We start from the raw sequence: 13,615 nt of genomic DNA on the forward strand, positions 1-13,615 counted from the left end.
AGCTGTATGTTTAGTTTGTACATGTTAAATGGTATCAAAAACTTTGCTAAAGTTGAGGTGTACAACACCCATCTTCCTGTCCTGGTCTCCTTGAACATTTCCCTGCAAAAAAGACTGATTGCCCTTGTTGTCTTCATAAATCTATGCCAGTTACTAGCTATTATCCTATTTCCCCATTGGTGCTTAAACCAGATTGATTTATAACCAATTCTAATAACTTCCAAGGTATAAAAGTCAAACTAATAGGTCTATAACTCCTCAAGATCTACTTTCTTGCTTCTTAAATACAGACATAATATTTGCCCTTTTCCTTTCTTCTGAGACTTCTTCTTTCTTGAACAGGGGCTCAGAGATAATTGCTAGGACCCCATGAGATTTCTTCAACATTTGATAGTAATTCTTTGATGTCTGCCTTTCTGCCCCAACTCACATCTGTTTCCCCTCCCTGTTTGTCATATATCTACTATAAAGAGCACATAAGTCTACAGAATGCAGTGTATGCATCAGACAGGAGAAATGTGAATCAGCAGAGGAAGGAATAGTTCGGAAAAAAAATCCTTTTCCTGGGTGTCTAACAACTAGTGCTTAGATGTAAATTTACAGGCTGCTTCACACCCGATAGGCATGTCTGGTAATGTTATGTGTAATACTGGTGTTCTCGTAATGTTTGGATGCAGTGGAGAAGAAGAGGAGGAGGAGGAAGAGGAGTTCGGATTTATACCCTGCCTTTCTCTCCTGTAAAGAGTCTCAAAGTGGCTTACAAACTCCTACACTTCCTTTCCCCGCCACAAACATCTTGTGAGGTAGGTGGGGCTGAGAGAGTTCTGAGAGAACTGTAACTAGCCCAAGGTCACTCAGCAGGCTTCATGTGCAGGAGTGGGAAAACAAATATAGTCCTGAATGTGTAGGAGTGCGAAAACTTTTGTAGGAGTGCGAAAACATGAGCCGGCACTCATGTGTAGGAGTACGAAAACACTTCACCAGATAAGAGTCTGCAGCTCTTGTTAAGAAGTAGAGAATCAAACCTGGTTCTTCAGATCAGAATCCACTGCTCTTAACCACTACACCATAATACTGTTCCCATAAAGTTTGGATGCAGTGGTCAAGAACAAGATGAAACTGAGTCTAGACGAAACAGAGATTAAGCTTGTTGGCAATACTGACATTCCAGAGGGGACTGATTTGTCTGTTACGGATGAAACTTTTATGATCTTTGCCAGTCAGGTGAAGAGGTTAGGGACACTCTTGAATCCAACTTGTTGCTGTAGAAGCAGTTTAGCATTATTGATAAAAATATTTTTGGCCTTTGCGTGTGTACTGCACACTCTTCCCCTTTTTAGGCTTGGTGGATCTGATCATGCTAACTTGTACCACCTATTTTCCAGACTGAATTATTGGCCTGGCTGCTCTTGAATGCAATGTGGAAGCAGCAACTTTTGCAGAATGCTACCACCCTCCTGTTGGTTGGCACTGGGCTTTGTTCACACTCTCAGCTGATTCTGAAACCATTGGCTTCCTTTTGTTTATAGGCTCAATTCAAGATGCTTGTTCTTCATGAATCTATGCCAGCTACTAGCTATTATCCTATATCTTCACAACCAGGAACCACAAACTGGAAGTCTTTTTTCTTTCCAGAGGAGTCTAGACAGTGACTAAGAAATCCCCCCAAAATCCTTCCTAATGGTGCACTCTACTTGATGCCCTCTAGCAACTGTGAGGGCTTTTGCCCCTTTTATTGTGGTTCCCACTTTGAGGAATAGTCTATAAGAAGAAATATATAAAGTCCATACCTTGCAGATAATCCACAGGGCACATAAGCCTATTATTCCACTGTCTTTCTACGACTGTAACTATGTGGACTCATCTAGTAATTTGTGAGTTTGTGGTTGTTGCTTTTGAATTTTATGCATTGATTTGTCCTTCATGACTAATGATATGCCACATTGAACTTTTGGAAAGGTGGGATATTAATGTAATGTGTGCATGTGCCAAGGCTAGTAACAGCTCTCTCTGTTATGGCCATATGGTCAAAGGCAAGTATGGCTCTTGCATATTATGTTGTGGGTACACAAGATATACAGATGTTTACCTGCTTCCTGTGATTTATTAAATGGCTCTTAACTTAGTATTTTCAAAATAAAACAGGAATCTCAGTTTTCATTCTTTTATATGGTCACTTCAGTTTTCAGGTTGCCCAGCTATCAATGTACCTCAATATATGAATGTAATGTGGAATTATTGTAATAGGCTACCATCCACAAACAAAAATAAGTTTCAGGGTGCTGCAGGACTCTGCATGAGTGTACAGCCAGTGTGGTGTAGTGTCAACCAGGATCTGGGAAAATCCCACTCTGCTACTGAAGTCTTGCTAAGTGCCCTTGGGCCAGTCACGTACTCTCAGCCTATGCTACCTCTTGGGACAGGAGAAACCATTTTGGATCCCCATGGGGAGAAGGCAAGGTGTAGGTGAAGTAATTAAACAAATTAATGTAGCTGAGACAAGGAGCTCAGTATCTGATACTCCCTTCTCAGCAGCACTGAAGATTAAGGGAAAATGGGACCTGGGAATAATATTTATGTGCATAAAAATTGTTGGCATGGATATGGGACAAAAATTAAAAGGTGTAGTTGTCAGGACAGTAGGTTTAGTCTAGATTTTTGCAACACTTCCTAAATAAGAAACTGGCCAAGCAATGGAGTCCAAAGAAGCGGCATAATCTCCTCTGCAGGTTTTTTAGGAAGACATGGGATTTCACTTTTGCAAATGCTGCTGCAATGCGGGGGCTTGGATAATGATACTCCAGATTTTTTTTAGCTTCCCCATTCTCCAAGCCCACATCTGTTTGTTGAAAGAAACTGTGAAATATTACTTCCCCTGTGAAGCAAACAGGACCAAGGTTATGGATATAATTATTGGTATAGATAAAGACTGTCAAGTTATATGATGCCCAGTATGATCTGTTCCAAGATAAATGTAGACCAGGGTGACAAGGTACCTCCATGATGCATATTCACATTTAGAAGGATTATGTGAATCGAGAATTTATACTGTGCAGAGATGTTAATTAAACATAAAACTGAAATGTGTATACATTTAAAATGGCCCTAATAGAGGAAGGTTAAATCAAAGAAAGTATGAGGAGCAACACAACGCGGTCACGAAGCGATAGCCACAAAGACAATCTACTTATTTCAGAACTACACATTTTTTTTCTGTTATGAAAAACTATTTTTCTACATGTTCATCTTTATTATGTGATCAAACATCTACCACATAAGAAAGCCTGGTAACATACTTCATCTCAGTTTCACACTTTGAAAGTGGTTTTATTACTCTGGCTTCCGTTGCTAGGGAGGCTGAATGTTCGGCCCAGGTACATCAAAGAGTTTTGCAATTATATGGCCAGGCTCATACTTAGTACATCAGCAGATCTTGTGACAAGCTAACTGCTTTGAGTCAGGATTTTATACCTTTTGCTTAAAGTGCAAGTTCAGCCAGAACCTTATCAAAGACCTTTTCTCAAATTTGGCAAAATAAGATTTTGTTACAATTTTTTTTATAAAATAACATTTAACTAGTAAAAAAAGATATCTATTTTGTTCTAAACTTTAAAAAGAAAAAAACTAGAAACTAAGCAAGAAAATCTGGAATACATTTTATTTCAAAAAGGGGGGGGGGATTTATGGGGCAATTTCTCCCTATGTTTCCTCCCCAAAGCTATGGGGTCTGTGCATGTTTAAAATTTCTCACAAAACCTGGTTTAAATTTTTATTCAGGTGCTATCAGGGCAATCCTAAACAGAATTACATCCTTCTAAGTCCAGTGACTTCAGTAGGCTTGACTGGCTATAACTCTGCTTAGTACTGCTGTGCAAGTCTTCCAACAGATCTGAAGAATACAATGGAGTAAAGAAATATCAGATAGGTTGAAAATTTGATCACACTGAGAGGACTGCCACACACCTTCCTATTCTTCAAAAAGTACACTAGGTACTTACTAGGGTTGAACGCTATTTTTTTTAACTCTGGAAATTTTGGGTTCAAGTTTTTTTAAAAAACCCAAAATTGGTAAAGGTGAATAAACCCATTGGCTTTATTTGGCTTTTTAACCAATTTTTTTCAGGTTTTTAAAACCTGAAATTTATTGAATTTTAAAAATCTTCTCCCCCTTGTTCCCCGTGTCTTAAGTCCCTATGGACCTGGGAAACTGACGGGAAGAGATTCAACTGAACGCTGAACTGGAGTCCAGTCCAGCATTCAGTTGAAACCTTGGAAATGGCAGTGGGGGTGGGGGAGTGTGGACTTGAGCTCTAACCAAAAGAGAAAGCCGAATCATGATTCTAGATAGAAAACATTGAATAAATGTGTGTCCAAACCCTTGCTTGATTTTCATCACCACTAAAATGAACATCAGCATGATTACATCGCAGGATGTGTCTCAGACAGGGCAGCAGATTTTATCAGCCACTTTTTTTTTTACTGCAAATGAGAAAAGTGTACCACAGGATCAGCAGAATAACCCGAGCTTTTAGTTCAAAGGTGGATTGGCCATTGTGGCCATCTTGAGTCCCCAAATAGGCAATGCCCACCAACATGGGTTGGGACAGCCCAATGGAAGGAGGGTTGGGGCCCACCTTAGCCTTACCCAGGTCCAGGGGGGAAGCAGTGCCTCGCACCTAACAGGGCAGGCAGGCTTCTCCTTCCTTTCTCCCTCTTTTTTGGGGGTGGGGTGGGGTAGAATCAGAGTGAGACCCTTTTCCAGGGCCATTTTTCCTTTCCAATCCATCCCTGTTTGAGCTAGTGTTTTCTCTGGCTTACAGCCTGTCATACATGAGAATACATAGATGTGGAATGGTAGAGTATAGCCCAATCTCATCAAACCTGGGAAGCTAAGCAAAGTTGGCACTTAGATAGAGGATCATCAAGGGAAACTTTGCAGAGGAAGGCAATGGCAAACCACCCCTGCTTCTCACTTGCCTTGAAAGCACCTTGCTGGGTTGCCGTAGGTTGGTTGTAACTTGATGGCATATACATACAAACATAAACTGTAGCTCAATACCCATCCTTCCCTACTCAGGCCATTTCCCCACTTTAAAAATGAAAGCAGAGGCTAACCGTTTTTTGAAAACGTCTGTGTTTTTGAGCACGCAGTCACACTCCCCATTGCTGAGGGCCCATTTGTAAACTTCGCTTTCTAGTGTGGCATCAGAATCGTTGCATTCCCCACGGCAGCGCGCTCAGTGTTGATGGGCAGGGCCAATGCTTAAAAACCCTCACCTTGATTACCTTGATGCAGAGGCTCTGTCTATTATTCCCTCCTTGCAGCTGCCCTGATAGTGGAATACCAGAAATTTTTGGAAGTGATGCATGTATGAAACCCACCAGTTATTCATTGTTTACAAAGATAGTGAGGGGAAAGGAAATAGCTATCAAGTGTATATTTGGCTGCAGCAGGGAAGAATCAGTGATGATGGACAAGTAGCCAGATGGAAAGGAGGACAAGGCTCTTGAATGTAGGGAAAAATTGAAAGGAACACCTTATTAAGCAAGGAAGAGAAAAACAGCACCATTGCTCTAGGCTTGCCAACTCCTGCCTGGAAAATTCCTGGAGATTTGGGGCGATGCCTGTAGAGAGGGGAATTTGAGAAGAGATTTCACCTAGAATCTACAGTATATCATAGAAACTACCATTTTATCCAGGGGAACTGATCTCTGTAGTCTAAAGATCACTTGTAATTCTAGGAGACCTCCAGTCCGCACCTGGACTTTGGCAACCATAAACAATCATGGAAGATATAGGAGCATTGCGCTTTTAGCAAAAGAAGGAACAGCTGACAAGAGTATTGGAACAGAGGAACTTCACAAACTCATGAAACTGGAGCTGTGGAGATTCCTGGTGATGAACTTGTACATTCTGTTAAGAGTTTCACTTATGTGTTCGAGTATCAACATTACTCGACCTTATTTAGTCTGTGTTCTCCAAGTGCTATGTGAAGTTGTCAGACTTATGATTTTGTTGTCCCCCAACCATAATCCCGCATGATCTTCCATACCTGAGTTCCCATCAGAAGTTAGATTTAGGGTAATGTCTTCAGACTTATTGCTAACACCGCCATTGATCCTCTGGGAACTTTAAAGAATACCACGACTCTGACCCTACGTAGTAAGGAACAAATACAAGCTGTTCCCAGCAGCTCTGGCTGCCTGAACAGCCTAATTAACACTTCATCAAATAGGGATGATTGTCCCATCTGTAGAAATTCTCTTGCACCTGTACATACACAGATCTCTGGCTCAACTCTCCACTCTGCAGGCAACCAGCACAGGCAGTACTAAGAAAGAACAAGAGACACCGTATTCCCCCAGGCATCTGTGCTACCTCAGATAGAAAAAATAATTCTTTCAAGTCCACCAATCATACTGTATTTTAGTAGCCAGTTAAGAAGACTGAAGATTTATAAACCTGAGCAAGCAGGTATAAGGGACCATTTTATTTTAAATATATATACTTTAACTTTTCTTTTAAAACAACAGCAGATAATGGAAGAAAGCAGCAAAAGTTGAGCCAATAGGATTTGTCTAATTAGGGCAGAAAGGGAAGTTGAGAAATGTATAACATAAGGTAGGTCAAGGCAGAACAAAGGAAGGATCACAAGGTAAGAATGTTAAGCAGTATGAACAGCAGGAAACAGAAACTCTTTGGTTGCTCAGACTAAGGCCAGTTATGCACCCACATCTTATTTCGTCCTCTCTCAGCAGTAAATTCACCTTCTTTTCATGCAGGGCAAGTAGTGTATACTGTACACGGCCATTGTCCCCAACCCTTCAGCTTTTATCTGGCTCAGCGAAGGAATAGTGCATTTCCCTGCAAATCGCATTCTCCTGCCCCAGCTTTGTGCTGATGCCATGACATCTTACCTGTGGGTGTTTCCACTTGTACAAAATTTGCATGGGGAATTAGAATGGGGAAGTTGCATTGCACCTGCACTTAACATTAATATAACGATATATTGATTTTACTGCCAATGGGAAATTATAGATTCTATGGTATGGATGAGGAAACAGCAAAAACCCAGATGTTTCAGGTAGTATGCATGCAGGGCCGGAGCAATGGGGAACTGCACCCGGGGCACACATGTGCCCTGTGCCCCTGCCACGCCCACACCCTCATCCCAGAACGCCCCCACCACGCCCCTGCCATGCCCTCGCAACTGTTATGGGTGGGGGAAAGGAGGAGAAGGGAGGAAGGGGGGGGGAAAGCAAAGGCAGCATTGCACATACACTTACTTTGCCTTCTCTGCAAAGAAAAAAAAAGTTGAGTTTTTCCTGCACCTGAAAAATGAAGGGTTTCCCCTTTAAAAAGCATGGTCATTTTAGAGAAGTTAGGTAAGAGAAAATCTAACCTAAATCATATATCAAAGATATTGTGTAATTAAAAATATAATCTGAAGCAAAAGGCCACTTGAAGCAGAGAACATATAGGTGCGTAATTGGCCTACGTCATGTTCTTTTGTACCTTCAAACGTTTTTGTAGGGAGTAGAACAGCTTGCACTGTGGTCAAAGGAAGGAGGAAATGCAAATGCATCTAAACAGTTTCCTCCTTTTGTCAGATTTGGGCAGTAGCATGTATGCTTAACCCTACCTGGCAAACCCAGACTCTGTACTTTAAGTCCCACTGTAGGATCAAGTGGTCCTTTCCATGGTCACATTCCCATTATAGTGTATACCTAATTAGCCCCAATAGGTGCCAGTCCAACATCCTTTGAACTATCTCTGAAGAAGGAGAAAACAGGATTCCAATAGACTCCTGTTTAATTTTCTACTGTAGACTAACCCATCTGAAGAAGTATATTTTCCAGTTTTCCCAGGCAGTCTGTCCTCCTCAATCTGCTTCTTTCACCTTGATAACTGCTGCTCCTCATCAGAAGTATACCACAAGTCCTCAGATATCAACAAATGTTGCAAAATTCAACTTTCTCAAATGTTGGCTTTGATGTTTTTGGCCCTTATTGCTTCAAAGCAGAGGTGTCCAACTCTGGTGCTTCAGAAGTTCATGGACTACAGTTCCCATCAGCCCCAGCTGGCATGGCCAATTGGGGCTGATGGGAATTGTAGTCCATAAACATCTGAAGCGCCAGAGTTGGACACCCCTGCTTTAAAGGCTTTTTAAAATATGTTTGAGCAGTGTCTAGTGCAGTGGTGGCAAACCTATGGCACTCCAGATGTTCATGGACTACAATTCCCATCAGCCCTTGCCAGCATGGGCACTGTAGTCCATGAACATCTGGAGTGCCATAGGTTCGCCACCACTGGTCTAGTGACACTTTGGAAATCAAGAAAGTAGCTGAGTAAAGTGCCAGAGGCTTCAGTGCCCAGAATGCTTCATGCCCTTCCTGCACGTCAGAGATTCCTAGTGTTGGAAGTGGTCTTATAGGCCAACTAGTTTAACTCCTTGCTCAGTGCAAGAAATCCAGAGCTAAAGCATCTCCAACAAACGGCTGTCCAGCCTATGCTTAGAAACCTCCAGAGTGAGAGTGCTCTCCCTGCCCCCCAAACAAAATAAATGGTTTTATTTCAAGCTGTTCTTTCCATGACATAACATTCAACCGTGGTTCAACTGCGATGTTAACAGTAAATCTGGATCAGCACAGTAAAAGTCTTGCCTTCTTCCACATGACAGCGCTTCAGGTATTGGAAGGAAGTGAAAATTGATGGGGAAAATAGTGCAAAATTATGCAAAAAATGGATAATGATAATGTCACGTCGTTCCGATTTTGCTGTTACGGAATTAGAGTTACCTAGGTTTGAATTATGATTTTTAAAGCACTTTAGAACAGCGTTTACTCAGCCCTGGCTTCTTGTCCAACCCCTACTGATGTTAGCAGTAGCAGTTCTAAACTGTTCAGAGATCCAGTCCTATAACAAACTTACTTGGAAGTCAGTCCCTTTGAGGATTACTTCTAAATCAACATGGACAGGATCAGAAAGCAAAAACTTTTAACATTTTCAACCAAAACACACTCCACCCATCTCTTCTGCAGGCTAAACAAACTCAATTGACTCATAGCCTTTCCTATTAAGCATCTATTTTAATCCCTTTGCCATCTTTGCAGTTTGACCCTGAAACCTCTCCAATTTATTAACATGCTTCCTGGACTTTGGTTCCCAGAAGATATGGCCTTACCAAGTCCTAGTAGAGCCGCATGATTTGTTTCTGAGCCTGGAAGACAATGCTTTTGTGGATACAGCATAAAATGGCCCAGGCTATACGTTTCATAGCAGTGCATAGCTGGCTCATAGTCAATTATTTATATCCCTGAATTTCTCTGAAGTGCTGCTTCTGCTGCCTTGGAATTACACCTATGACACCCCTTACATTTTTACACTTAGTTTTTCTATTTTCTATTTGCCTTCTGCCCTATTTATTTAATATTTGCCTTCTGCTCTATTGAGATCCATGGTCAGAGCATGCACTGTCTTATCTCCTAATACTTGGTCATTGCTGCTCAGGATTTTTTTCCCCATTCAGACAGAAAGTGAATAAGGAAATTGTTAATCAGAACAAAATTTCTCAAGTTGAGTGCTTGGAAGAAATAATTACTAGTTGTTTCTAATAGCTATGTTTCTACCGAATATTTTGGACTTTTGGCAAAAAATAGCACGGGGGGAGAGGAATTTGACAAGGAGAAATATAGTAGGGTCGTCCAGTGACTTAGGCCCCTTCCGCACACACAAAATAATGCGTTTTCAAACCACTTTCACAACTGTTTGCAAGTGGATTTTGCTATTCCACACAGCTTCAAAGAGCACTGAAAGCAGTTTGAAAGTACATTATTCTGCATGTGCGGAATGAGCCAAAGAGACATAGGAACACTGCTGCAATGGAACTGGCAACTTTTGGACTTTTGGCCTACAATGCCAGAATTCTCTTGGTCTTTCTTTCCAGTGGAAGAGGACAGATGGGAAATCAAGAACAGAGACTAGTAGCTTATATGGTTTGAACCACTGATACCAAAATTGCTTCTGTCTTTAATACATATGTGACAAACATGGCATTTCCTACACCATAATCAGTGGAGTATCCAAATCTACAGAGCCTTTCACTGCCATGCAACAATTAAAGGCACAGGAGCATCCAGAGGGCTCGGCATAAGAGTAAGAGATTTCCTGACACCTAGCATTGTTAACCATGAACCAAAATCACTCACCCATCCAAGAGGGACACAACGTTCTTCCTAGGCCTTCCAATGTTGGGTCCATATAGGCTGGCTCGAGAATAAAGGCGGATCAACTGCAGTAGACTCTTCAGCTGCATGTAATCTTTGCCCAACTGGGTGCCATTCACGGCTCGCCCTATCAGGGTTCGGTAATTATTTGGCTCTGCAAGCAGAAACATACATTTAGTAACTGTCTCGGAGCCAAACTGGACATTTGGCTAGCCAAATGAGAAGTAAAAACAAACAAAAACAAAACAATTTTCTTCTCTTCCCTCCCTCCCTTCTCCACTTCAGCCCCACTCACCATTGCCCAGCTCCCAAGAGATGTTGTATTTCTTACTGGCACTGTATTTGAGCAGGCTGAGGGCATTGGAGGTGTTCCAAGAATTGTTGGGGTTCCGACGCAGAGCATTCAATGCAAAGATGAGGTGGAGGCCAGAGCAGTCAGCAAAGTTATAGAGTTTGTCTAGAGACCTGGCTGGGAAGAAACAAAACCCGCCTGAAACTCACGCAAAGAACCCCAAATCCAGACATCAGCTCCCAATGGAGCTTCGGCTTTGGGTGGCTAGAAAAAGCATGCTGACTATGTCCAAATAACACATATCCTTGAGATCTTGGAAAATACAATGACACTTTTAGATCTCTACTAGTGCTCCCCTTCTCATCATGGTAGAATGATGAGAGGGTAGACTCGAAAACCTAAATGATTGTGTTATTGTGCAATTAATTCACAGCTGTTGGGTATAAAAGGAGATCTATTTCATAAGGTTAATGCTTCTATTGTTGGGATATCACATTTACTCAGTACATATATATGCAAGTCCACCCCCTACTGCCCCCCCCCCCCCCCCCCCCGCTTGAATGTGACTGACTGTTAATGACACCAATTGGTTAGTGACTGCAACAAATGTATGATGTGTCCGGGGCCCAATACCTTGCTGGTGGCCAGGGGGGACCTGGCAATCCTATTTGAGAGCCACTTTTTCAGGCAACTCAATTAAGAGTAGTGATACATAAAGACCAGTTAACAAACAACTGAAAAACAATTGATTAAAAAACACGAGCTTACAGTCTTGGAACCCCATGAACTGAGACTGCTCTGTGTGTCTGTTTTTTAGAAGGAAACAGAATAGATTCTAGAGATCTAGATTCATGAAATAAGGTCTCTGGCTACCTTGGAGGATGACCTCTATGATACAGAGCCCGTTTTAATTTTCAAAGCACTTTATACTCCTAAGAACTCTATGCAATTCCCATTTTTCAGATACTCATCTGAGACTAATAGTGAGTTGCCAAAGCTACGTAATGGCCAGATCAAAGTGCCTGGCCAGCTGTTGTCTAGGAAAGCTACTGGTGGCCAGGAGAAAGCAAAGCAAAGCCCCAGCTGCTCTGCCAGTGCCACAGAAGCTGCTTGGCAGTGATGATCAGCCAGTGTCAGATTATCAGCTGCCTCCTCCAGCACTACTGCCAATGCTGGTATTGCCAACCTCCAGGTAGAGCCTGGAGAGCTGCCAAAATTAGAGCTGATCTCCAACTAACAAAAATAAGTTCCTCTGGAGAAAATGGTTGCTTTGGAGGTTGGACTTTATGGTAGTCTACTCCATTGAGTTCCCTCCCCTCCCAAACCCCACCCTTCACTGGTCCACTCTCAAATCTTCAGAAAATTCCTAGCCCAGACTTGGCAACCCTTGGCTGTTCAGAGGCAGAGGGAGCTGATTCCCACAGTTGGTAATGCCAGCTGAGTGTGAACTGAGTGCCCCACCACAGTGCTGCCCACCCACTTTAACTTTCCAGTCTGCCCCTTCCTGGTAATAGTCTCAGAGGAGAACCTGTACCAGGATTTTAGTATCTAATGTTGCCTTCACGGGATACACATTTGTTGAGTATTTGTAATTTTTCCAAATATGTAGTTCAGCAGTAAAAAAAAACTATGTATATAAATTATACTGGGGACATTGGCAGATATTTTTAGAACTAATCTTTAAAAATTCTCTTCAAAAAAAATAGAAGCAACACTAAGGTAACCTTGCCTGCTGTAAAATGGACCTGCACTCAGCAGGCAGGAGGTGGGAATCTCCGAGGTGAAAGGTCATGGATACTAAATAGGCCCAGACGGCTGGTGGTTTGTTCTTTATGGGGCCAAAGACTGGGTCATCCCCTGAGGGAATATGCTGTCTCTCAGGTCTCAGTCTCTCCTTGTTACATTGGGCTCCATTCTGTCCGGGTCACGCATTTTCTGGGGAGAACCCGTGCTTTCATGAGTGTCTTGGGGCCTCCGGCTTGCATGTTTTTGTGTGTGAGTGCTGTCTGAGCCAGCTCCAGGTTTTGATGGAAAATCCTGAGGAGATTTTCCCAGCCAATTACATTATTGTTCTCTGAGAGGTCCATGTTTTCTGGGGTGAGGTGTGGGAGTGGGGAGGAGAGATGCTGCAAGCTTTAAGTGGAATCAGGTGCTGTTTCCCTGCAGGGAAGTCTGGAAAATGTCAGAGTCCTTTGAGTAACAGGTACTGGCAGATGAGCCCAGCACTTCCCACACAGAGCAACCTCCTCCTGGAACCATGCAGGCTGGCCTTTGTCCTTGGACTGAAGTCTTTAGCTGGGTAGAAATGCCAGCCAAATATAGGAAACTCAGCACTTGCTGGCAAACTGCAGGGATAAGAAGACATCTTCAGGACAAAGTGGAACCAGGATGACTCACACAAACTGCTTAGACTCCAGGAGCAACTGAATCAGTGATGGCCAGGCCCACCTGCCTGGGGCTGAGAACCACATTCAAGGCTCAGAGGAGTCCACCTGTGAGTCCACAGGTGCCAGGGGAACACATGTTACCATGGTGATCACTATTGTGTTTCTTAAGTAAGAAGCAATGAAGCAAAGCAGGCAGGAGATGCAGGGAGAAACCATACATTTCCTGAACATTGCTTGCTTGCCTCCTCCCACTCCATTCCTCTGCAGATGTACTGCATTCATGCGCTTCAGCACAGATTGCCTTTCAGTTTCTTTCCTAGAGGGAGCATCAGTGAGGCCAATCATTGACATAATCCACAATGGCTAGAAAATGTTTGCCATAGGGTCCAACAGGGATGCTTTTAATTATTTTATCTCAACCAGGCCCTAGGTCTAGTAGGCCTATGTTTGTAAGTTCTTCACTCAGACTTCCTGCACCTTTAAATGCTCTGAAGCAACAACAGCCCTTGATCCCTTGCCAATCCTCTTCATATTTCATTGGGGGTAAAATGAGAGTGCTGGCCATGGTAGGTAGGATGAGCAAGAAGACCAGCACAGGAATGGAACAAGAGGCCCAAGTGATTGCATCCTATCTTGGTGCTTCACAACATTTAGATATACAGGTGCAAACCTGGAAAGACTTATGAAGGATTGCCAACTGACCAGAAAA

At 42.6% G+C, this 13,615-nt stretch overlaps 1 protein-coding gene across 1 annotated transcript in view; it reads right to left on the reverse strand.

The window, feature by feature from the left end:
- Positions 1-13,615, reverse strand: part of HPSE2 (heparanase 2 (inactive)) — a 145,257-nt gene that overhangs the window by 33,792 nt on the left and 97,850 nt on the right. The window contains exons 4-5 of the mRNA XM_048506482.1: positions 10,523-10,696; positions 10,210-10,381 (exon numbers count right to left, since the gene is read on the reverse strand). Of these exons, the coding sequence (XP_048362439.1) occupies positions 10,210-10,381; positions 10,523-10,696 (346 nt within the window). The remainder of the gene's footprint in view (positions 1-10,209; positions 10,382-10,522; positions 10,697-13,615) is intronic.

Source organism: Sphaerodactylus townsendi, linkage group LG08 (assembly GCF_021028975.2).
Source record: "Sphaerodactylus townsendi isolate TG3544 linkage group LG08, MPM_Stown_v2.3, whole genome shotgun sequence".
Taxonomy (NCBI): domain Eukaryota; kingdom Metazoa; phylum Chordata; class Lepidosauria; order Squamata; family Sphaerodactylidae; genus Sphaerodactylus; species Sphaerodactylus townsendi.